This window comes from Schistocerca nitens, chromosome 1, assembly GCF_023898315.1.
Source record: "Schistocerca nitens isolate TAMUIC-IGC-003100 chromosome 1, iqSchNite1.1, whole genome shotgun sequence".
Taxonomy (NCBI): Eukaryota; Metazoa; Arthropoda; class Insecta; order Orthoptera; family Acrididae; genus Schistocerca; species Schistocerca nitens.
Genome location: NC_064614.1, coordinates 1267530030 through 1267556029, shown reverse-complemented (window position 1 = coordinate 1267556029; position 26000 = coordinate 1267530030). Strand labels below are relative to the sequence as shown.

The window sequence follows — 26000 nt, the reverse complement described above, 5'->3', positions numbered from 1 at the left end:
TGTTGCTTCATAACCTGGGTTGTGAGTAACTGAACCTCCTTTCCTTTCTTCCCTTTCTTTCCCCTCTCTCCTCCCCGATGAAGGAACATTTGTTCCGAAAGCTAGGAACGTAAATTTTCGGTTCTGTTTTATGTGTATCTATCGGCTGTACTGAGCTGAGGTAAGTACTGGCCAGCCCTTCTATCTCTTTGTTAGTATTTGTTTCACATCTTTATATGAGATTTTCCATTAATCATACTCAAAAGTTTAAACAGCTTGGGTACCAAGAATGTTTAGCGACTAGAATAAAGAGGCAAGGAAACAACTGCCTCCCCACTCTTGCACCACAGCACTTCTGTTTGGAGGGAAAGGAGTTTCTGGAAAAAATTGTGATCAGAGACGAAATGGGTTCATATTTTTGAAGCAGAATCAAAGAGGTAGTCAGTGGAATGGCATCACAGAAACTCAGTGAAGAGGAAAAAGTTCAAAAGCACATGATTTGCAGGACTAGTTATGGCTATAGTGTTCTGGGATGCAGAGGGTGTGATTATAGTTGATGGTTTGGACCAGAAATGCACAATAAATTCTGTCCAATAAGTCATAACTCTCAGTGTGAAGCATATCTTCAGCAAATTCACCCAATAAAGGCTGTGGCAGATGATCATCTTTTGCATGACAATGCAAGACCACACACCAGTTGTCACTCCACTGAAGAGACTGTGGACATGTGGAAATTGGATGGGAAGTCTTGCCTCATCCCCAATGCAGCCCTGATTTGGCATCATCAGGCTTCTGTCTGTTCAGGCCACTAAATGAACAATAATATGGTATTAACTTTGAAAGTGAGGAGTCCATGCGTCAGTGGTTTTGGAAGCAGGACTGTGTGTTTTATTACACTGGAATACATGCCCTTCCTGAAAGATGGACCAAAACTGTGATAATGCTTGTTTGTCTCAGTTGATTGAAAACTCTTATTGTAGTTCCAAGTTGGATTGAATGACTCTGTTCTGAATCCTTCCATCTGTGAGGAAAGAGCATAATCCACTTACGTCTTCCAAAGGGAAGTGTGCCATTCCAGATTTTTAATGAAATTAAAATTGTTTGTGGGGATGGTGTGATGAATCGCACTATTGTGTACAACTGGTGTCATGAGTTTGAAGCTGGTGGAACAAATGTTCCAGATGAACAAAGAAGTGGGTGTCCGGCAATTTTGACTGATAAGGGGCTGAACAGGATGAAAAAAATGATTTGACTTTGGATGAGATGAGTGCAACGTTTCCAAAAATCTCCAGATCTCTTCTGCATAAAATAATCACTGAAACACTTGGTTTTCGAAAGTTGTGTGCAAGAGTGGTCACGAAAACAGCTCACAGATCAAATCGAAGTCAAAAGAATTGCAACTTCATGAGAATTTCTTGAGTGCTTTGAGCTGGAAGGTGAACAATTCCTTGACACTGTTGTGGCTGACGATGAAACGTTGGTGGCTAACTACACCCCTTAGATGAAATGGTAGCACTGGGGAACAGTTTGTTACAGAATTTCTGTTGAGTTTGATTTTTGAACTGTTTATGGGTGTAATAGGCATGCCGATTTGAAAACTGTAGTTTGTTTTCTTCTACCATGTCGAGTTTCTTTTTCCCTACATCTTACATGAATGTGACCACTCTCCTTGGGATTGAGCATGGAGCACAGCAGGCACGATTGCTCTCCAATTGGCTGACACAAACCTCCTCTGACCAATGAGGGGAGGGGTGAATGACACCGTAGCAGATCGGTGACAGGTTCATATTATCTAGACAAGTTCAGTTATGCCTGAGCTACTGTATAGAGATATTGAGTGTTGCTGTGATACAGTGAAGCACATTCCAACATGGAGACAAGAGTTCTCGTTCGTATACAGGGTAATCAGTGTTTAGTTTTTATTTACATATGAACTGAAACCTTTCTGTCTGTGTCTGGTAGTTTGCATTGTAAGTGCATAAACAGCCCTGATTCGTGTTGTTATATATGTAGCAGTTTTACTTTTTGTAATCAAAGGGCAAACATCAGTACATTTGTCAGGCAAGTCTATTGTGCATATTTTAAAATCAAAATTGCTGATCAAGGTAAACTGTGGGTTCCTTACAAATTGTGCAAGCAGTGTGTTGAGATTCTCCGGATGTGGGTGAAAGGAATGCATGATAAATTTACGATTTGGTGAGAGCTCAGAGATCACTCAAGTGATTAGGCCTATTACTTTTGTGTAGTGAAAAATATAAGAATATAACAAGAAAAACAAGTATAAAGTAGATGAAATGAAGTGAACTACGTGGCGAGGGCCTCCGGGTGGGTAGACCTGATTGCCTGGTGCAAGTCTTTTGAGGTGACGCCACTTTGGCGACTTGCACGTTGATGAGGATGAAATGATGATGATGAAGATGACGCAAACACCCAGTCCTTCGGCAGAGAAAATCTCCAACCCAGCCGGGAATCGAACCTGGGCCCTCGGCATGACAAACCGGCGCACTGTCTGTGGTGTCACCGCCAGACACTACACTTGCTAGGTGGTAGCCTTTAAATTGGCCGCAGTCCGTTAGTATAAGTCGGACCCGCGTGTCGCCACTATCAGTGATTGCAGACCGAGCGCCGCCACACGGCAGGTCTAGAGAGACTTCCTAGCACTCGCCCCAGTTGTACAGCCGACTTTGCTAGTGATGGTTCACTGACAAATTACGCTCTCATTTGCCGAGACGATAGTTAGCATAGCCTTCAGCTACGTCATTTGCTACGACCTAGCAAGGCGCCATTACTAGTTACTATTGATGCTGTTGTGGACTGACAAGAGCAGCCAGTCCACAATGAAGTAGCCGATAGGGCACGCGTCAAATCACGCCGTCTTGCGTTAAATCTGAAACAGGATATGTGGTAAAAGCTATAAGGAAAAGAACGGAGCTTCTCATATACTTATCTTTAATTTCTTCTTGTACATCTCTATGGTGAACACAAGTGAGACTCTCTCCAGATATGGATAACTGCGCCTTGCTAGGTCGTCCGTACTACTGGGGCCGAGTTCTAGTCAGTCTCTCAAGACCTGCCATGTGGTGGCGCTCGGTCTGCGATAACACAGTGGCGACACGCGGGTCCGACATGTACTAGAGGACCGCGGCCGATTTAAGCTACCACCTAGCAAGTGTGGTGTCTGACGGTGACACCACAGATGCTGTAAAACATGTACCCTCAAGAGCGATGTTCACCAATTATGGATTAAAGTTAAGTACTCCAGCAGCTACGTACGTTTTTGGCTATTCTCATTTCCGTGTCCTGTTCCAGACCTCACGCCAGCCTGCGTGAGCTTAAACGCGTGCCTTTCGGCTTCCTCCTAGTGGATTGGCTGTCTTGCCAATCCACAACACTGTCCACTCAGCTACAGTGGCAGACATAAAGTAGATTATCCTAGTTTACCATCAGCTATATGGTCATGCCTCATTCAGCTGAAATCCCAGTGCCAGTTTTCAAAGAATTACCCTCTTTGGAAACACAGGAGTACAAGTCTGGAAATGACTGAGGTGACCCCAGCGACAAAGACTTTGCTACCGAAGATGATTCCCTGATGATTCTGCTTGTAAGGGATTTGAGCAGCTTGAGTCGAATGATATGGCATGAGATTTGGGATGATCCAAAAAAACTTGAGAACTGTTAGCATCAAGACTGCACGAGAAGAAATTTTTGAAAGTAGGAGCTAAGTAACCCACTTTTGATCAAGAGAAAGAGATTTCTGCAATACGTTTGAAGTTATCATGTATTTAAATATTGCCATAATGTAAATGGTTTATTGGAAGAGATAGGAATTTCAGCTGATAACAGAAATGAATGGTGCATGTTCTTTGATAGTCCCAAAGCAAAACACGAAGTGTGTCCACCTTCACCATGGAAATTAATTTGGCTAAGTCAGAAGAGGCCATTCAGTTTGTTTGCGTGAAGAATATGAAGACATAAAGAGAGTAACTGACTTGTTGCAATATCCCATGCACAAATGGATCATCTGTGTTGACTTTAAAATGCTCTGCTTCCTCCTTAATGAGCAAATCAGATATATTGAGTATCCCTGTTATTTCTGCATGTGGGACAGCAGAGAGCCCATGAGAAGCATTGAGTGGAGTTGAATTGGCCCCCAAGATCAGAGCTGAGACCAGGTATCCAGTCATTCTATATCAGCCACTTGTTGACCGAATGAACATTATACTTCCACCTATGCAAATAAAACGGATCTCATGAAGCAAATTATTAAAGTTTTATCAGTTGAAGGAGACTGATTGAAGTATCTCATTTTAGCATTTCCTAGCCTGTCATATGGAAAGAGAAAGGCCGGTGTGTTTGATGGTCCTCAGATTCGGCAGCTCATTAAAGATCAACAATTTATCAGACCAATGACAGAACTTAAAAAGAATGATTGGTTGGCATTCAAAAACATTGTCAAATAGTTTCTTGGAAATACATGAGTACAGAATTACACCGTAATTGTTCAGAAACTCTTACAGAGCTTCAAACTGCTTGGTTGCAAAATGAGCCATCAGACTGCATTTTTCATCTAGCCATCTTGCTGACTTCCTGGAAGGTCTTGTTGCAGTCAGTAATGAGCAGGGTGAGCGATCCCACCAGGATTTGAAGGCCATGGAGGCATGGTATACAAGGAGATTGGATGTGCATATGATGGGTGACTATTGTTGGAGCTTCAAGCAAGAATGTCCACAGATTAAACACCCCAGAATATGTATGTTTACCATTTGGCAAAGAAACTGTACTGTTTGTGTGAACATTATTTAATTTGCAGTAATTATTTGGAGCCTTTGTATGAAGAAAATGATTCTTTGTGAACAGTATATTTGGTAAGTTTCCACTTTATTTTCTTTGATATGCACATTCTGTATGACTTTTGAGGCAGAGGGGCTATTCTGTAGCTTAAAAACTTAACATAATAGACAAAAACCATAGTTATTTTGGATGCTGAGGCCAAAGTTAGTCAGAAACCTCTCACAGATCTAAGACAAACAGATTGTTGTTCTCCAGTGTACTCAATGCAGTGATGACATCCCTCCTCACCATCAATGAAAAAATTCAAAACTGTTGTTTTGACCTGAAAAATTATATCTTTTCTCTTTTGAGGCTGTAAAGCAATTCTTCGCATTAAATTTTTGCCCCAGGGGAAACAGTTGAAGTCGCACTGTACTATGAAATCCTATAAGACTATAAAGAGAGGTACAGAACAAAAGAAGGGGAACATTAACAAAGGGAGTGTGTTTGTTGCATGACAGCGAACATCCAGTCCCAACCAGAGCCAGAAAGCGACTCTTTGATTCATTCAGTTGGGACATCAGCAACCATCACCCTTGCAGCTCTGATCTGATACCTTTTAGATCCTCATCTTGTCACCTCTCTGGAGAGGTTTATAGATGGTAGAAGGTTTTGTATTGACAACGAGGTCCAGAGTGCCTGAGAAGTGGTAGTGTGCTTTTTTGATGAAGGTGTTAGGAAGCCTATCTGTTGGCTCGTAGAGTGCTTTGAGAACTAAAGTGACGACATCGAAAAATAGTATCTGTTGTATGCCTGTGAATTTCTAAATATATAAATCTACATGTAATAAATAAAAGGGAAATTTTGTTTCCAAATACCTGGAAAAGTTCTTGGCCAATTTACTTCAAATTTTTACATGATGCTCAGATGAATATTTGGTCAGACAGTGCGTGCATGCGCGCGCGCGCGCACACACACACACACACACACACACACACACACACACACACACACACACACGGTTACTCTGATTTTACATTTTTTGCAATCTATGGAATCTATACAATCAATGGTAAAAATTCCCAAGTTTTACATTTCTTCCTGGTAAAGTTTACTTCCATTCTACCTTCTTACTCAACATCTCGCTTGACTTTGTCGCTTTTTCTTCCTCTTGACATTTGATGACTGAACGAGTTATAAGTGGCACAAAAGACAGACAGTTCACACCACAGGTGGTCATGGAGTTAAGGGGACATTTTCGGTCGTTGCAGAGAGGAGAGTTGTCAGAGAGGAAATGCGGACATAATCCAATCGGCGTTGCCAATGCAATGTTTAGCTTCACCGTGCAATTTTATGACAACTACTGCAAGTTTGCAGCAGCAACGGAGAAACAGGACAGTGTTCTGGACCGAACCAATACGTAATGAAGAGGCTGAGCACCGCCACCTTTTCTTGTGCCACTTATAGCTCAGTCTCTCTGTTTTGTGTATTTTCAGTGGACTGTATGCAGCGACAATATCGATCGTCAACCTCTTAAATTCAGATACTGAGTTTTGAAGAATATACTCATTCAGAATCAAGGAAACACTGGCTATTTTCGGCTAGTGAGCTCTTATTGACTGGCAACTTGTTACGTCACCCAACAGTCAGAGCAGCCACCACACCACTGTAACACCTGCAAAATGTTTATGTGATCTCTCTAAGCTTGTGGTTATAGCTTGATACCAGTGCCTACCAATTTTAATTGTATATTACAGCACTGAGGATGGTCACTAAGTGACCGAAAATTGATTTTGCTGACAATGAAACAAAGAAATACGGCCAGTGCTGATTTTCCTTCCAATTCTACCTGTAAAATCAGCTCACGTGCTGGATGTGTGGAGAGGGGAAGTAGCCCTTCAACTACAAGAGTGCAGATACGGGTGAAAGTGTTTTGTGAAGTGTTGAGAATATACTTTTCGTGCAGATCATGTTCTGTGGCAGAGGTGTCACACGGAAATAGAACCACGGTTTTGTGATGGCACATTTTAAAGACTTTCGTGTTCAAATCTGACATAGTATAGTTGCAACAGCTACATTCACTACTCACATATATACTTTGCATCATAAAGATGGCAGCAGTGATAAAGGCATGAATCAGAACTGTAGCGCCTGAGCTGTCTTTTAAATTTACATTTTACAGAGTGTACAGCTGACTTCTAATAAGCTTCTAATGTCAGTTGGGGAAGTAAACTCATTTTATCACTTTTCTGTTTTTGTCATCGAGCCTAAAATAATAATTTGACAGGGCAGAGGATATGAAGTGCAGTGAGCTTATGAAGTGTTCCACTTAAGAAAAGCATTAAACAATAACAGTAATGGTGACAAAGTTTGTCATTAAGCAGATGTCTGCACTTGTGCTTATGGTTTTACCACTTAGCTGGTGTGGTATTGTATATTTTTGCTTGCTAGCTTTATTTCAGACATAAAAGAAAAATTACTTTATCTCATAACTAATTTTATAAAATTGACTAAAACAATTTAAATTGTAGCTGCTGTAAATTTTTGTGTCGGGACTGATTCCTTTTCTCCGAAGTGCTCCTCATTGCATCACATGTACAGTAATTCTTTTATTTAAATAGGCCCACCAAATTATCATCTTCCAACCTAACCTAGACTTATTGTTTGAGTGTGATTTAATATGTTAATTTTGGAAGTATCTCACATTACAGTGCACTATTTCTAACACACATTTCAACCTAACCTAGACGTATTGTTTGTAGTTTGTGATCTAATATTTTAATTTTAAAAGTATTTCACATTATGGTGCACAATTTCTTACAGCAGGTATGATTTCCTTCAGCTGCTATGGGTGGACTTTGGAAATATGCTGCTTTGGAGTTGTACAACTATTGTACTCGTACCCGCAAACTTCACATTTGAGAACTTTCATTTTTATTTCAAATTGCAAAACACTGCTAGTACAAACAATCAAATGAGGTAAAACACATGCACTGATGAGTGAGGGCCAAGGAATTTACTTGGTGTGTAGATACTCTGGACTGTACCAGCTACCCTTTTTGGTGGGGGAGCGAGCACTTAGTTGCTGTAGATGGAAGGGGGGGGGGGATGAATGGGCAAGATTTATTTAAGGTTGAAAGCTGTCAATAACATTTCCTCCCTAGCTGGACTAAGCTACTTTCGTGTCAACTCGATTTGTATTCACTGATCGACAGATCAACATACCATGTGAATGCTCTCTTACATCATTTTGATGCGACGTCTTATCTCGTTTGGGTGTGAACAAGCTCTCCCCTCAGCACAATAAACAAGGAGAAGTTTCCAAGCAATATACTAGAGGTCACTGCACCCTCATCTTAGATTACTGGTATGCTGCACTGCCTTTGGCTACAGAAGGAAAACACACACCTCTGCATGTTAGATTCGGATGCCTTTTGCCATACTTCACAGTTTTCGGTTTAATTCATCATGTTCACCAATTTATGCTTTTTTCTGGATGAGCACAAAGGAAAAATCTCTCAAAAATGTGTGTTTTGATCTATAATTTGTGGTAATAGCATGTCGAAAATGGTTTGATTACTTTTTACCCAGATCCCAATTTCAATTTTTGTCAAGTTTTTACTTGCTGTTACACATCTGTGATTTTTTAAGAACTAATGACATTCAGCACCACAAATTCTTGTATAAACATTTAATTTCCTTTGTTTATACTTATTTTATACACTGTATTGGAGAAGATTACAGTTTTTAATCATATATACTAATTAAATATATATTTTTGCTCATGTTTTGGGTTTTCACATTTTCCTTGATTCTGCATTTTCTTCAGTTTTGCATTTTTTAACTGTGGTCTGGACGAAATTGTAAAATAAGGGTTTCACTATATAGGGTGATTCTTATTAACATTAAAAAAACTCTGAAGCAATATAGATGACACTGAGACAAGTAATTTAATGTAACACACATGGGACCATAAATGTTGGCAAATACCCCAAAAGTGGATGACAAATGTTGAATGAGTAATGTTAGCAAATGGCGTATCTTGCTGCACGTGCAGTGGAGCAGTTGGGCTTGTTGATCCTACACTAACTGGTGGGGCCTAGTGCTACACATTGCTCCGCTAGGCTACTCTGTTTTCATTCTTGCATTATTCAGTGTGATATGGTAGTGTTCACGGTAGTGGTAATGCGGGACTATGATTAATCAGTTTACATTTATGAAAACAGAATAGCCTAGTGGAGCAGTGTGTACAACTGTCCACTGCCAGCGAGAGTAGGGCAGACAAGTTCCTTCACTGCACATGCAGCTAAGTATGTCATCTGGTGATGTCACATTTTCAACACGTCATCCACTTTTGGGGTATTTCCCAACATTTGCAGCCCCATGTGTCATATATGCAATTACTAGTGTCAGCATCAGTTACATTGCTTTTTAAACACTGGTGACCCACTGTGTGTGTGTGTGTGTGTGTGTGTGTGTGTGTGTCTGTAAGTAAGGGATAGGTTCTTGCCAAAAATCTCCAAAGTTCGTGACCAATTTACTTGAGATTAAGCGTTTGGACAGAGACAGGCTATATATTTTTAAATACATAATATAGAAATGGATAAAGTTTTGCCAAAAATTTCGAGAAGCTCTTGTATACAAAACAATGTGCTGATTTGTTTTCTTGCTCACCATTAGTTTTACCAAAAACAGGAAAGTTGTATTTATGGCTTATCAGCTTATAATTAGAATACTACTACAGAATCTGAACCATCTGACACTTTGTAATCTTACCCATTTGAAGATTAAAACTATGTGAAATACTGTCATTGACTCTACCATCCTCACAGACACAGCAGTTGAAGAGCTCTCTCTCATACCATTTATATTTATCATCATCATAATTGATCAACCCATTCATTTTTAAGCCACTTCAGTTCCCAGTCAAGGTTTTGTTTGTAATAATGATAAATAAGGCTCAAGGTGAGAGAAGAGGTGTAAGGGAATAGAGAGTGGGGGTGGTGGGGGAATTGGACAGAGAGAGGACATGAGCAGAGAGGAAGGAGGGGAAGGAGGAGTTAATGATGTATATCTAATTCCTGTACATATCAGCATTGCTGAGGTCACTAGTGTATTACCTTTTTGATTTTTAAACAAGTGAAGGCTATTACTTTCTGAATGTGCCTTGTATATGAATTAGCTGTTACAGAAATAAAAATTTTGTTAATAAATTAGCAGTCACTATTCACTTAGTTATGAGTACCACTTTGTTTATAATTAATTACTGTGCACCTTTCCAACAGATCTTTCACTGCCTCTAAAAGCTTATCTGAAAGGCGAGCTGTGCTGCAGAACTGAAACAGCCCTACGATTGACTATGTATCTCACTTATCATGAAATACCGTATTATGGAAAGTTTGAGGCACTCGAAGCAGGTAATTTGCTACAGATTAATTTTTTTCTGTGTCATAGACATCTTAATCTCTGCAAACTTTATACAACTGAAATGTGATATTCAATTGAGCTTTTAGTATAGTGTAAACATTTGGGTACTGCAATATTTCAGAGAACTGGCCACCATTTAGCTTTATTTCAAAGGAGAAACTTTTCATAATATTATACTGATACATTGTTTTTATTTCATTTATAACTAGAAGAGGTCCAGGTAGTAAAATATTTTGTAACTACTCATTATCCTTGTCCAGTCTGAGCCTTTGCTCATTCTCCAATGAACTTATCGTCAAAGAAGCACAAACGTCTTGCATAATATATGACACTTTATTTATAAGATAGTGGAGATATTTTTCTTGCTAAGTGGAAGAGTCTCAACCTGTTGACAGGAATGTGCTTTGCTGCCCCAACACTGGGTGCTGATTATTTTGTGGCTAATTTTATAGACTCCATGTTGGGCATTATTTATGTAGTGTTCTTTTAGTAGTTTTAACTAGGCGCTGATGACCATGCTGTTTAGCGCCCGAAAACCTGAAACCACACACACAGTTGTTTTAACAATTGTTCATTGCCAGAGGGCTGAAGGTATACCAAAAGCAATCAGTTTTATAGGGTTAAAAAAATTACACAAAAGGAAAACAGCTAATCAGAAATCACATACATTAAAACAGACAAAAGGACTTCATTTCTATTTCTAATGAAATAAGGAAATCAAACATTTGCCTGATGTTTCTCACAAGGAACCCTAGGTCCCAAGTTCAATCTTCAGTAAGGCTCATTTGGAAGTGTTCTGTTAACAATTGTGACAGGAAAAACATTAGCTGCTAAAGTCTCAACATGTAAATCTGGAGGGCAACAGAAAATGAGTGTCTGGGAGGTAGAGAGGTCAGTCTTCTATGTGATGTATGTATTACACATCACAAAATGGACAACGTTATCATTTGACAAATGTTCATAACAAACTATTAACTTGTGCAGTGAGCACCAAATGAAAAAGATCCATGACTGTGATCACAAAGGTTCGTACCAATGGGCTGATTCGACCTGATGGAATTATGAGACCTGATGGAATGTAATGGCTTGCAACTGGATGCGAAACAGTCTGTTGTGGAGCTTGCCATGAAACTGGCTATCCTTTAAGCGGAAATGTTGAGTTGCAGATAGGCACATCAAAAAGACACTCAAACAAGTAAGCTTTCAGCCAAAAGGCCTTCTTCCAAAGTGAGCAGCTGCACCTGATGGGAGAAGCAATCTGGGTGGTGGGGGTCAGGAAGAGGCTGGGGTAGGGTGGGGGAACGATAGCAGGATAGTGGTGGGCGACAATAGAGTACTGCATGTGGGAGTATACAGGGATGGGATGGAAAAGGAGAGAAGTAGAAAGAGTGGATGTTTGGTGGAGTAGAGGGCTGTCTAGTGCTGGAGTGGGAACAGGGAAGGGGATATGGGTGTGACGGACAATGACTAACAAAGGTTGAGGCAAAGGTGGTAATGGGAACGTAGTATATAGTGCAGGGAGAGTTCCCGCGTGCACAGTTCAGAAAAGCTGGTGTTGATTGGAATTATTCTAATCTTACCCTCACCATCCCTGTTTAAGTGATACATAGGGTATTGTAGTATATTCCTAAAATCGCCATTTAAAGCTGGTTCTTGCAACTTTGGTAATAGACTTTCTTTGGATAGTTTACATTTATCTTAAAGAGTCTTCCAGTTCAGTTCCTCAATATCTCAGTGGCACACTCACATGGATCAGATAAAGCTGTGACTATTCGTTCTGCCCTTCTCTGCATACGTTCAATAACTACTGTTAGTCCTATTTGGTATGGGTCCCCACACACTTGAGCAGTATTCTGGAACTGGTCGCACGAGTGAGTTGTTAGCAATCTCCTTTGTAGAGTGATTGCACTTCCCCAGTATTCTACCAATAAACTGAAGACTATCACCTGCTTTAGCCTACACTGAGCCTGTTTGATCATTCCATTTCATATCCCTACAAAGTGTTACACCCAGATATTTGTATGAGTTGGCCAATTCCAACAGTGATTCATTGATATTATAGTTGTTTCGTGAAATGCACAGTTTTACATTTCTGAACATTTAAAGCAAGTTGACAATCTTTGCTCATCTTTGAAACCTTGTATGATCTGACTGTATATTTATTCAGCTTCTTTCAGACTGTACTTCATTACTCACAAAAAGCCTGATTTTACTATTAACATTGTCTGCAAGCTCATTAATATACAACATGAACAGCAAGGGTCCCAACACACTTCCCTTGGGCACACCCATAGTTACTTCTACATGTAATGATGACTTTCCATCCAAGATAACATGCTATGTCCTCTTTACCAAAAAGTCCTGAATCCAGTCACAAATTTCACTTGATACCCCATACGATTGTATTTTTGGCAATAAGCGTAGGTGTGGTACCGAGTCAAATGCTGTTCGGAAATCAAGAAATACTGCATCTATGTGACTGCCTTGATCCGAAGCTTTCAGTATGTCCTGTGAGAACAGTGCAAGTTGAGTTTCATGCGAGCCTTTTTTTGGAATCCATGTTGGTTGGCATTGAGGAGATCATTCTGTTCAAGATACCTCTTATGTTTGAGCTCAGAATATGTTGTAAGATTCTGCAACAAATTGATGTCAAGGATAGCACTTTTTTCAAAAAACTGGGGATGGTTTTATGTTCAAGGGATCTATGATAGATTATGGCTAGAAGAGGGGCTAACTTAGCTGCAAATTCATTGTAGAATCTGACAAGAATTCCATCAGGCCTTGGAGCTTTGTTCAGTTTTAACAATTTCAGCGTTTTGTCAACAGCACTGACACCAATGCTTATTTCATTCATCTCTTCAGTGGTACTAGGATTAAATTGAGACAATTCTCCTGAGTTTTCCTTTGCAAAGGATCATTTGAAAATGGAATTAAGCATTCCAGTTTTTGCTATGCTTCCCTCAGTTTCATTTCTTGCCTTATTTGCTAAGAACTGGATACTAATGTTGTACCACTAACAGACTGTGCATATGACCAGAATTTCTTTGGGTTTTGTGAAATATCATTTGGCAACATCGTATGATGGTAGTCATTGAAGGCATCACGCACTGTTCTGTTGCCAGCCAAAAGTGTTTCTTTCAGCATCTCTCTATGTATAGACCTAACTTTTGTTTTACACCTATTATGCAGGAATCTGTTTCTTTAGAAGTTTCTTTACAGTGGCTGTATACTGTGGAGGTTCCCTCCCATTATGAGTTGTTCTACTGGGTACGTATCTACTCAGTACATAGTTAACTATTCTTTTAAACTTGAGCCATAGCTCCTCTACCTGCTCCTGCCATGTGCTAGAAGTTTCAAGTTCCTCATTTACATATGATACTACTGATTTTGTGCCTAGTTTACCGAACATATATCTATCTTTCTGCTTGTTTCAGTTGTCCTTTGTACTTTGGTAATCGTTGTTTCCACAAACATATCATGGCTACTGATACCAGTTTCAGTCTGAACATCCTCAAAGAAGTCAGGTCTATTTGTTGCCATTAGATCCAATACATTTCCATCATGAGTGGGTTTCCTAATTATCTGTTCTAGGTAGTTTTCAGAGAAGGCATTTAGTAATGTTTGACAGCATGTTTTATCATGTCCACAACTAACAAAACTGTAATCTTCCCAATTAATTGTTGGGTGATTAAAGTCTCCAACAATGATTACAGTATGATTGAGGAACTTATGTACAAGTGAACTGAGGTTTTCTCTAAAGTTTTCAGTCACAAAAAGCAGGTGATAGAAGGTTCCCGTTATCATTTTATGCCCACCCTTGATACTGAGTCCTGTCCGAACAATCTCATAGGCAGCTTCAATTTCTATCTCGGTGGATTTGAGTTTCTTGTCTACTGCGACAAATCCACCCCTTCCTTTTCCCATTTTCCTCTCCTTTCAATATACATGTACATTTTTACAAAACTCCCACTGCTGTCAATTTCAGCTTTCAATCAGCTTTCTGTACCTAGTATTATGTGAACTTCATTGCTTTTCATGAGCACTTCAAACTCTGGCACTTTGTTGCGAATGCTTCGGCAGTTTAGCATTAAGATTTTAATGCCCTCACCTATGGGAGGCATTTATTTTGATCTTACGCTGACACTTCTGGGTTTTCTACAGCTGTCATTGTCTGGACTAGATGGAGAGTTGCATAGTCCAAAAAACCTCCGTGTGCACCCCACACACAATCAGCCGCCTGAGTAGCACTCTCTGATGTGTAGTACACACCTTACCATTTAGGGGTACCCTACAGTTTTCAACCCTGTGGTGCAAGTTCAGGAAGTCACAGAAGCTTTGAAGGCACTGGTTCAGTCCTTCCACTTGACGCAGAACCAAAGGGCCGTGATCAGTTCAGGGGACAACACTGCAAATTGTGAGCCATGGTCAGTTCTGTGGGCAATACTGCAAATTGTGAGCTTTGCTGAAACTCCATGCACAAGGCTGGTCTCCTCAAACTTCTCTGCCAGTAGCTGGAATGACCCAAGTATGACTTCGAAGCCCAGACGACAGGCATCATTTGTTCCAATGTGCACCACAATCTGCAGTTGGTTGCACCCTGTCCCCTCAATGGCTGCTTCAATACCCTCTTCAACATGTTGAATTAGACCCCATGGATACACAATGAGTGCTTGTATGTGAAGGAGTTTCATGAAGTAGTCAGCAGGAGGAGTGATATCCACTATTATAACCACCACCACCACCCCCCCCCCCCACCCCCCGCCCACACACAGTAAGAAAAACATAGACATGCCAAGCTGTGGGGTCTCCTTGGCACAGGACAGTTTCCCAGCAGTGGGTTTGTATACGTGTCCTGCTAGCCCCCTTCCAAAGTGCTGCGAAAGCATACAAGCTTTCCACTTTGTTTTGGATGTCTGTATGTGGTCTGAGCCTCTGGAAAAAGTTTCAAGTATTTATCATACAACATATATGCCTCATTGCATGCTATCATTTGCAAAAACCTTGTTTCAGTATCTTGAATTCTTTATGAAATATGGTGATTTTTATGACCACATGATTAGTAATGCACAAGGACGTGAGCGAGCGCATCCTGCGTAACTGTCCTTCAGATATAAAACCCAATAACTTGAACAAATGATATGTCAGTCTGCTCTGAATTTTAAATAAAATTTTGATATCTTATCTACATTTTATTCATTGCCATGTAAGAGCTAATATCAGCCATATGCAAAGTTTGTGCAATGTGTTTTTACCTGTGCAAAATCTTAAAAATTTTGTGCAGTGTTTTATTTAATTTGATGCAGTTCAGTAACTATGGCATATAATGAAAAGAAATGCAGTCCTTTATGGAGTGGAGATATGACTGTGAAATGTGCAAAAACCAATTTTTTGCACCTAATAGTTTTCTTAAAACCAAATGATAAATAATTCATAGTAACTGGAAAATCTGCACGGAGAGAACTGGGCATGTTATGCGCAACCGTCCATTGGACGTAATACCCAATAACTGGAGAATAAAATGAGATATTGTTCTGCTCTCAATTTTAAATGAAATTTCTATGTCTCATCTACATTTCATTTGCTGTAATGTATAAGCAAAAATCAAACATAAGCAAAGTTTATGTAATTAATTTTTACCTCTGCAAAATCTTTAAAATTTTGTGCAATGTTTTACTTAATTTGATGCAGCACAGTAAGTATTAGGGATAATGAAAAGCAATTCAATTTGTTATTGAGTGAGGATATCAGACTTTAAAATGTGCAAAAATGAATTTTTTTCACTCAACAGTTTTCAAAAAATCACGTGATAAATAATTCATATTGGCCAGAACAGAGGCTCTCAGCTGTAGAGCCATAGCAAAATCTATCTCGGCGCCGAATGCAGAGAGCACCTGTGTAGCAGTGAAAGGCTTATAAAGTGTTTAGTCATCTACAAACTAAAATGCAGTTTCTGAAAATGGTGAAATTTCATAGAAAGGTGTTGTGTTATCTAGTCAAAAACCTACTGTTCAGTTGAATTATTTGAATGTCAAACAGCAAATTGGATGCGCAAACAATATGCTACTGTATATGAAATTAATTACTGTTTAGTGAATATGAACTTGTAAAAAAAATTGTACATTATATATTATTAAGTATTGTACTACACTTATGCAAATCTGTGCTTGTATTATTGTATCTAAATGCTTGTGTAATCTTAACCTTAAAGTACCAGCAGTCTGTCTAGACAAGATTAGTGAACCAGTTAGCTATGGTTATAAATGGTAATGTCTGGAACAGTGTGTCTGCTCATATCTAGTACTAGAAAGAGGCAATATTAATAACAAATTTTTTCAGAGCCTCATATATCTGATCAGTAATTTCCATTGTTTTGAAGTTTACAAATCACCTGCTTGGAAGCTGATTCCAGTACCCATATTGCCTGTGGCCAAAAATGTGCAAGCTGCTAGCATGCACCAACTCACACGTCATTCCTGTTGGACTTTCTAAGGTCTAGCTACTGTTAATCGAGACTATCAAGTGTGCATTTGATTTTTCAGGCCTTTCTTTCCAGGAGGCTAATGATCAGCTTTTGTAATGCCTGAATGAGTAATCCTGGCTGTTACATTATTGTATAACTATCCACTTTTGGTTTATAAGGTCTTTTATGTTCTGTTTTCCTGGCTGCACTGCAAATAATGCCTGAATTTCTTTATAGCAACAAAAAAGGAAGTAAATAAGTCACTAAGGAAAGAAAATAGGGCTAGGTTTTGATGAAAGATTTGTTGTTCAACCATCAATGAACTGATGTTAGTGACTGATAATGGGTTGCTGAAGTTACGAAAGAAGTAGTAGAGAAAATAGTGAAATGTATGACAGCTGTTTTTAAGGAAGGGAAATCCAAGGAAGAGATGAAATGAGAAGGTACCATTCTAAACAGAATGGCAGAAATGGAGAAATATGTCAGGTGTTTATAAAAATATTTTTCTACTAGACAAAAGCAAATTGCTCCAAACTATACTTGCATATACTTCGAATAATAATAATAATAAACCCCGTGGAGGCCCTGGAAAAGAATAGGCCTCCGGTATGTTCAGCCAGTCGTAAAAGGCGACGAAAAGAACAAACCAGTAATAGGGCTAACCCCCCTTTTAGTGTGATTAGTTGGTTCAGGACAGAACTAATGAAGTCTCGGACAAGCGCTGTCATGGTCGGAGACGACGCTTGAACCCTATGCCAGTCCACAATGGTAACGACACTGCCAGCCACACGGAAAATGATTTAAATCCAAATATAGGTGTTTTGCAGGATATGCTTCCTGCAACCACCCTAGAAGGAAAACAGAGACAGAGGATGAGATGGTCAGATGAAGTTAACCGACACCTCATGTTCTGTTATTACCAAGCAACAAACTTAGGAACTAACACAACTGGATACAGATCACAAGTATACACAACATTTATTACCAGATACCCAGAATTAACATTTTTAACAGAACAACGACTAGCTGATCAGATCCGTGTAATAATAAAAAATAACGGGATACCCCAGTCAGAATTAGAAAACATCAAACAACAAGTACAACAAATACTGGAACAAAATAATGTGCAATCGGAAGAAGAAGAAAATACAGTAATGGACTCAAACATCCCAGGGCAACCAAACCAAGAACAACACGCATCAATTAAACGATCAGAGGAAAACAAAATCTTAAGACAGCCACCAGAACAAGCACAAATAGAACACGAAGTGACACACATGTTAGATACAGAAGAAAAATTTCAGCTGACATATATAGAATACAAAGACACAAATACAGACATTAGACCTTTCTTGCATAGACCACCAAATAACCCACAAGTCGAACCAACAATAACAACTATCAACACAATCATACACACCAAAATAAATGAAAATACAACTATGGAAGAGTTACAACTACTGGTTTATATAGGAGCACTCACTACACTAAATATACACACTAGGCAGAGATCAGAACCAACCAACACACAGAAGAAACTCACAAAACCAGCATGGCAACACAGGATACAGATCAGAATAGAGAAACTGAGGAAAGACATCGGACAGCTAATAAAATTTATAAGAAATGAAATATCAGACAAAAAATGAAAAAGATTAGGTAAAATCTCCCAACAAGAAGCGATAGAGCAATTAGATGAAAAGAAGCAGAAATTACAAGCATTGGCCAAACGCCTAACAAGGGAACCTCCCCATCGCACCCCCCTCAGATTTAGTTATAAGTTGGCACAGTGGATAGGCCTTGATAAACTGAACACAGATCAATTGAGAAAACAGGAAGAAGTTGTGTGGAACTGTGAAAAAATAAGCAAAATATACAAACTGAGTAGTCCATGGGCCACATAGGCAACATCAAGGAGGACGGGAGCTCAGCAGTACCATGGTCCCGTGGTAGCGTGTGCAGCTGCAAAAAGAGAGGTCCTTGGTTCAAGTCTTCCCATGAGTGAAAATTTTATTTTATTTATTTTTGCATAGTTATTATCTGTCCGTTTGTTCATTGATGTCTCTGTTCACTATAATAAGTTTCGTGTCTGTGTTTTGCGACCGCATCGCAAAACCGTGCGATTAGTAGACAAAAGGACGTGCCTCTCCAATCGGAACCGAAAAAATTTGATCGCAAGGTCATAGGTCAACCGATTCCTCCACAGGAAAACACATCTGATATATTCTATACGACACTGGTGACGGCACGTGCGTCACATGACAGGAATATGTTGTCGACCCACCTAACTTGTACACTTGGCGAATGGGTAAAAAGATTCTTCTACCTTGCCCGATTTAGGTTTTCTTGTGGATGTGATAATCACTCCCAAAAAAAGTGATGAAAACGTAAGAGTTTGTCACATAAACTGAAAATAAAAAATTAAAGTTTTCACTCGATGTAAGATTTGAACCAAGGACCTTTCGTTCTGCAGCTGCTCACGTACCACGAGACCACGGCGCTCCTGTGGTCTCTGTGTCCTTGATATTGCCTATCTTCCCATGAACTACTCAGTTTGTATATTTTGCTTATTTTTTCACAGTTCCACACAACTTCTTCCTGTTTTCTCAATTGATCTGTGTTCAGTTTTTCAAGGCCTATCCACTGTGCCAACTTATAACTAAATCTGAGGGGGGTGCGATGGGGAGGTTCCCTTGTAAGAAGATAAAAAAAAAAAAGTGAAAATAGAAGGAAACAAAACCAAACATTCAACACAAACCAAAAGAGATTTTACCAGACAATAGGTAACACACACATTAAAATAGACAATCCACCAAACATGACAGACATGGAACACTTCTGGAGCAACATATGGTCAAACCCGGTACAACATAACAGACATGCACGGTGGATACAAGCAGAAACAGACACATACAAGATGATACCACAAATGCCTGAAGTGATAATTTTGCAACATGAAGTCACCCGAGCAATTAATTCTACGCACAATTGGAAAGCCCCTGGAAAAGATAAAATAGCAAATTTCTGGCTAAAGAAGTTCACCTCAACACATTCACATCTAACTAAATTATTTAACAGTTACATTGCAGACCCATACACATTCCCTGATACACTTACACATGGAATAACTTATCTGAAACCTAAAGACGAAGCAGACACAGCAAACCCAGCAAAATATCGCCCCATAACATGCCTACCAACAATATACAAAATATTAACTTCAGTCATTACACAGAAATTAATGACACATACAACACAGAACAAAATTATAAATGAAGAACAAAAAGACTGTTGCAAAGGAGCACGAGGATGTAAAGAGCAACTGATAATAGATGCAGAGCTGACATATCAAGCTAAAACTAAACAAAGGTCGCTACACTACGCATACATTGATTACCAAAAAGCTTTTGATAGTGTACCCCACTCATGGTTACTACAAATATTCAAATTATACAAAGTAGATCCTAAATTGATACAGTTCCTAAACGTAGTAATGAAAAATTGGAAAACCACACTTAATATCCAAACAAACTCAAATAATATCACATCGCAGCCAATACACATTAAGCGTGGAATATGCCAAGGAGACTCATTAAGTCCTTTCTGGTTCTGCCTTGCTCTGAACTCACTATTCAACATGCTAAACAATACAAATTATGGATACAATATTACTGGAACATACCCACACAAAATCACACATTTGCTATACATGGATGATCTAAAACTACTGGCAGCAACAAATCAACAACTCAACCAATTACTAAAGATAACAGAAGTATTCAGCAATGATATAAATATGGCTTTTGGAACAGACAAATGTAAGAAAAATAGCATAGTCAAGGGAAAACACACTAAACAAGAAGATTACATATTGGATAACCACACCGACTGCATAGAAGTGATGGAAAAAACAGATGCTTATAAATATCTAGGATACAGACAAAAAATAGGAATAGATAATACAAATATTAAAGAAGAACTAAAAGAAAAATATAGACAAAGACTAACAAAAATACTGAAAACAGAATTGACAGCAAGAAACAAGACAAAAGCTATAAATACATATGCTATACCAATATTGACCTACTCATTTGGAGTAGTGAAATGGAGTAACGCAGACCTAGAAGCACTCCATACACTTACACGATCACAATGCCACAAACATCGAATACATCACATACATTCAGCAACAGAAAGATTCACATTAAGCAGAAAGGAAGGAGGAAGGGGATTTATCGACATAAAAAACCTACATTATGGACAGGTATACAATTTAAGAAAATTCTTTATAGAACAAGCAGAAACTAGCAAAATACACAAAGCAATCACTCATATAAATACAATGGCTGCACCATTACAATTTCATAACCACTTCTACAACCCTTTAGATCACATAACATCAACAGATATGAAGAAAGTAAATTGAAAAAAGAAAACACTACATTGCAAGCACCCGTATCATCTAACACAGCCACACACGATCAAGACGCATCCAACACATGGCTAAGAAAAGGCAATATATACAGTGAGACGGAAGGATTCATGATTGCAATACAAGATCAAACAATAAACACCAGATATTACAGCAAGCATATTATTAAAGATCCCAATACCACAACAGATAAATGCAGACTTTGCAAACAACAAATAGAAACAGTAGATCACATCACAAGCGGATGTTCAATACTAGTAAATACGGAATACACCAGAAGACATGACAATGTAGCAAAAATAATACATCAACAACTTGCCATACAACATAAACTAATAAAACAACATGTTCCCACATACAAGTATGCACCACAAAATGTACTGGAGAATGATGAATACAAATTATACTGGAACGGAACCATTATAACAGATAAAACAACACCACATAACAAACCTGACATCATACTCACCAATAAAAAGAAGAAATTAACACAACTAATCAAAGTATCCATACCCAATACAACAAATATACAGAAGAAAACAGGAGAAAAAAATTGAAAAATACATCCAACTGGCTGAGGAAGTCAAGGACATAAGGCATCAGGATAATGTTGACATTATACCAATTATACTATCAACTACAGGAGTCATACCCCACAATATCCACCAGTACATGAACACAATACAGCTGCATCCAAACGTATATATACAACTACAGAAATCTGTAATTATTGATACATGTTCAATTACTCGAAAGTTCCTAAATGCGTTATAACATATACCATACAGTTAAAAGGAAGTCACGCTTGATCAAGGTCCGCGTCACTTTCCATTTTTAACCAGACATAACGTCTGAGAAAGGAAAGAAATAATAATAATAATAATAATAATAATATTTCTTTCCTTTCTCAGACGTTATTATTATTATTATTATTATTATAAATCAGCCCTGTCTGTGGCTTAAAACAGAAAGAATGATATCAGAGCCAGAAGCTTTGTTAGTGGCTGCACAAGATTGGTCCTTAAGGATGAAGAACTTAAAAAAAAACTAATAATGAAAACAAATCAAGCTGATTGAAAAAAATGCATTTAAGCATAAAAATCAAAAGTGAACATCATTATAGAAAATTTTCTTAATTGCATGGAATGCCTTGTAATTAAAATTTAACATATACTCATGGTGGAGAAGCAACAAGACTAATTAATCCTAGATGGTGGGGGTTATATGCAGTAGTTAGTGGATGAGGTCAGTGAGAGGAGGAGAAGGGGGGGGGGAGGTTGGAGAGTGCACAGTTACATGTAGAAATAGTGTGTGAATTGAAATTTGTACTTTTTGGTGATGCATGCTGGGCATACAGTTTTATAGATGTTTTTGCAGGAGAGAAGTGTGTAGTGAAAGCTACAGTTGAGTACCGGTAGTGTGCTTATTGTTCTTTTTGCTGTTATTAATTTGTCTTTATTTTATTACAGCAAATGTAGCTGATCCATTAAGCATGAATCTGAAACTTCAGCAGTACCGCATACCACCAAGAACTTTGCAAATGATTTCGTCAATCTTTGCAACAGAAAATATGCTACTTTAAGGAAGGTCTTGCCAGTTGTGATTTCCGATAGTTTTGTTGGAAAAGTCACAGAGACCAGAGAAAGATGGCGAAGAAATTTGTGTACCATATGAAGCTGTGATACTTGACATAATTTTTAATTGGAGCGTTACACTGTAAATGTTGTTTGTTGTTGTGTATTAAATGCTGTACAAGACTGTTTTCCACTGAATTCATGGTTTTACATGCAATTTAAAGTGGAATTTGTCACTATGAATCTTTTGTAACACTGATTTATTTCAGTATTGTATTTAAAAAGTTTAGAATAAATTATTTTTATCAGTTATTTAATTGCATCATTATTTATTTGTGTCCTTCAGGTACAGTCCCAAACATGCATCTAATAATGAATCTGAATGACGTAATTCACTTTTTCAACAAATATGGGTGGATTTTTTAATCCCATAGACTCTGAGATTGTAAAATATGTACGCCACCTGTTCATCAGAAAAGACTAAAATGACTGACATCTTAGAGTATGCAGCCTCAATGTACAATACAGCACCAGTGAACTAAAACACTGCTGTCATAATGTGTTGAAAATCATTGCAACTGTACTCTCAATGCAGAACCTCCATGATTTGGACTCAAAACTTGTATTTGTACAAGAAGTAGAAATGGATGAGGGGGATGCAGAGAGAAGTACAAGTTACTTTTAACAATAGATGAGGTGAGGAACAGGAAATACAAAGAGATTAAAGGTACTAAGTCGTATATACATCTACGACCTGGAGTGTTTATTTTGGGTTTACTTCATTTTCTTGCCAATATATTCCCATGGTTGACTGTTTCATAAAATTAGTATCCAAACCAGCTAGTATGATCCGGATAACCATACTCCTTCTCTTACTGGTGGTATTCTTCTCCTTTCTGTTTTCAGTGCTAGAGGCTGAAAGAAAGCAGGAATACTTCTCAATTTTTTTGTATTCACCAACAATATTTCTTCTTGCAAAACCATTATATTTAAACTTCTTTATACATTAAATTCATTGCTCTCAGATATTCATATTACAGTCATACCACCACTAGTTAAATACAAATATCTTCCACAACGAGATCACATTTTGACAAACAAAATGGCTGAGAACGTAAGATAGAATGACAGCTTTACAGCTTCATTTGTTCTTCTTCTACGACTTCACTATTGTTATTGTGAGCGCCATTCTTCTGTGGCTGCAACACACTACCAAGCCATGACATCTAAGTACAAATGGCCCCAAAGCAGGTGAACATACTAAACTCATCATTCCTTCTTGCAGATATGCTGCACCCATGTACCTTTCATTACTTGCACATAATAATAAATCGTTTCTCCAGCAATATGCTGCCCAAAACTTAACTACTAATAAAAATGTTTATTGAATGTCATGATCACTTTTCTTCATTTAGAAGGACTGAGAGTCACCCATCATTTTTCCTAAAATGGTATTTTACACGTCAATGCATACTCTGTGAACCACTACAGAGTGCATGCAGAGGGCACTTTCCGTTCTACCACATGTAGAATTTCTTCACATTCCATTCACATGAAGAGCTCAAGAAGCTATGGGACGAATACTGTTCATATGACATGTGTTTGTATATATCATATAGAAAATTCAGTTGTGGAATGGTTAAACTTGCAAGAACACAGAATTGCTGGCCAGTGCTTAACTTCAGGATGAGAGAAATCAAGTACTGCAAACAGAAAAAGCTAAAGTAGAAACTAGTACTCCTAGCTTTCAGAACTCTGTGTTTGTTCTTTGGACAGATTGGTCAATGAAGACTAGGAAAGTGGGTGTCATAGTGTTTAAATGGCTCATGTGGTATAGTGGGCATTCATACCCCACTAACATGCTGTTGAGGCACTGGATGTCCCAACACAGACTGTTCTTCTAGGTCTATTCATATGTTTAACCACATTAATGGTGGTCATTCTTATATAAAATGCTGCACTGTGAACACATCAGTTCATAAACAAGAATTGTTTCACTTATTGTTCTGCGTTTTATGTAGGTTTTTCCAGTGGTTGGGCTGCAGTTAGTGGTGGAGAATGGGTGGGAACCATTGCATGGACGGGTGCATCTGCCCCCCCCCCCCCCTGCCCTCGCTGGGTACGCCCATGGATAGGTGTAATAGTGTGCAGATCTAATATGGTTTGATAAGGATGTTGCAGACATTAGGGGGGCAACAGAAGCTGATAGTGGATTTGTGTGTAGAGAGTATCGGGGAGAGATGACTTCATTTTGAAGCTGTCTGTCCCTACTCCCTTGAAAAGTGTCAAGTTCTAAAATGAAATCTCTCTCTCTCTCTCTCTCTCTCTCCCTCCCCCGCCCCTCTCCCCCCACCCCCCACCCCACCCCTCTTTCCTCCCTCTCTTTCCCCCCTTTCTTCCCTCCCCCTCTCTTTTCCTCTCCCCTCTCCCACTTTTCACCTTTCTTTTTCCATTACTTTTCTCCTCAGTCTGCTAATCCTATCATCACTGGAAATGCTCTGTGTTTACCAGTGATGTCTACTTAACTGGATGTCAAATTGCAGCTGTCTCAGCATGTTAGTCTAAGATCCTCATACTTTGTTTCTTGCCTAACTCTGACATGGCCATCATGAAGAGTAACTAGAATGCAAAAGAAAATACTTTCTGATGCTGCACCCTCATGAACGTATTGAATTAGATGTTGCAGATTTCTGGAGAAGAACAAAACACTTGTTTCAGAACTAGTGCAAAAAAACAGTGACAGTCCCCATTGCATCATATCAAAACTCTAGTGTGATCTGTACACTGACGGGCTGATCAGAAAACTGATCTGTATATAATCTGAATAATCCACCCCCTTCCCCAACAAATCCTCTCTTTCTTCCTGAAAGAAGGAACAATGAGATCTGAAAATTGGAATTGTGATATCCATTTTATTTGAATCTGTTGTTGATGCTACATATTACATGTGCTCTGCAAACTGTGAAGTGCATGGCAGATAGTTGGGCTTCCTCCCATTCGATTGCTTATAGATCGTGGAAATAATGATTGCTTAAATGGCTCTGTGTTTGCTGCAATTAGTCTAAATGTAGTATTTTCCTAGATTCCTCAGGTAACACTGGTTCCTGATACTTTTTAAGTATTCTTTTGCAGGATAGTTGTCTATCTTCAAGTTCAGCCAGTTCAGGTTTTTAAGCAATGTCGTGAATGAGTATCTACATACACATTAGTTAAGCATGCCTGATATAAACAGTTTTACTCATTGATCTTGAAGAAAGGCATGATAGATCAATTATGAAACTTCCTGGCAGATTAAAACTGTGTGCCGGATCGAGACTCGAATTCGGGACCTTACGTTTTGTGTGTGAGTGCTCTACAA

At 38.7% G+C, this 26000-nt stretch overlaps 1 protein-coding gene across 2 annotated transcripts in view; it reads left to right on the top strand.

Annotated features, from left to right (window-relative positions):
• Positions 1–22886, top strand: part of LOC126201939 (anaphase-promoting complex subunit 1) — a 367756-nt gene extending 344870 nt beyond the window's left edge. For both annotated transcript variants that reach the window (XM_049936824.1, XM_049936823.1), the window contains exons 33-34: positions 10035–10166; positions 22538–22886. In XM_049936824.1, coding sequence (XP_049792781.1) covers positions 10035–10166; positions 22538–22650 — 245 coding nt within the window. In that variant the 3' untranslated portion in view covers positions 22651–22886. The remainder of the gene's footprint in view (positions 1–10034; positions 10167–22537) is intronic.
• Positions 22887–26000: the final 3114 nt, after the last annotated feature.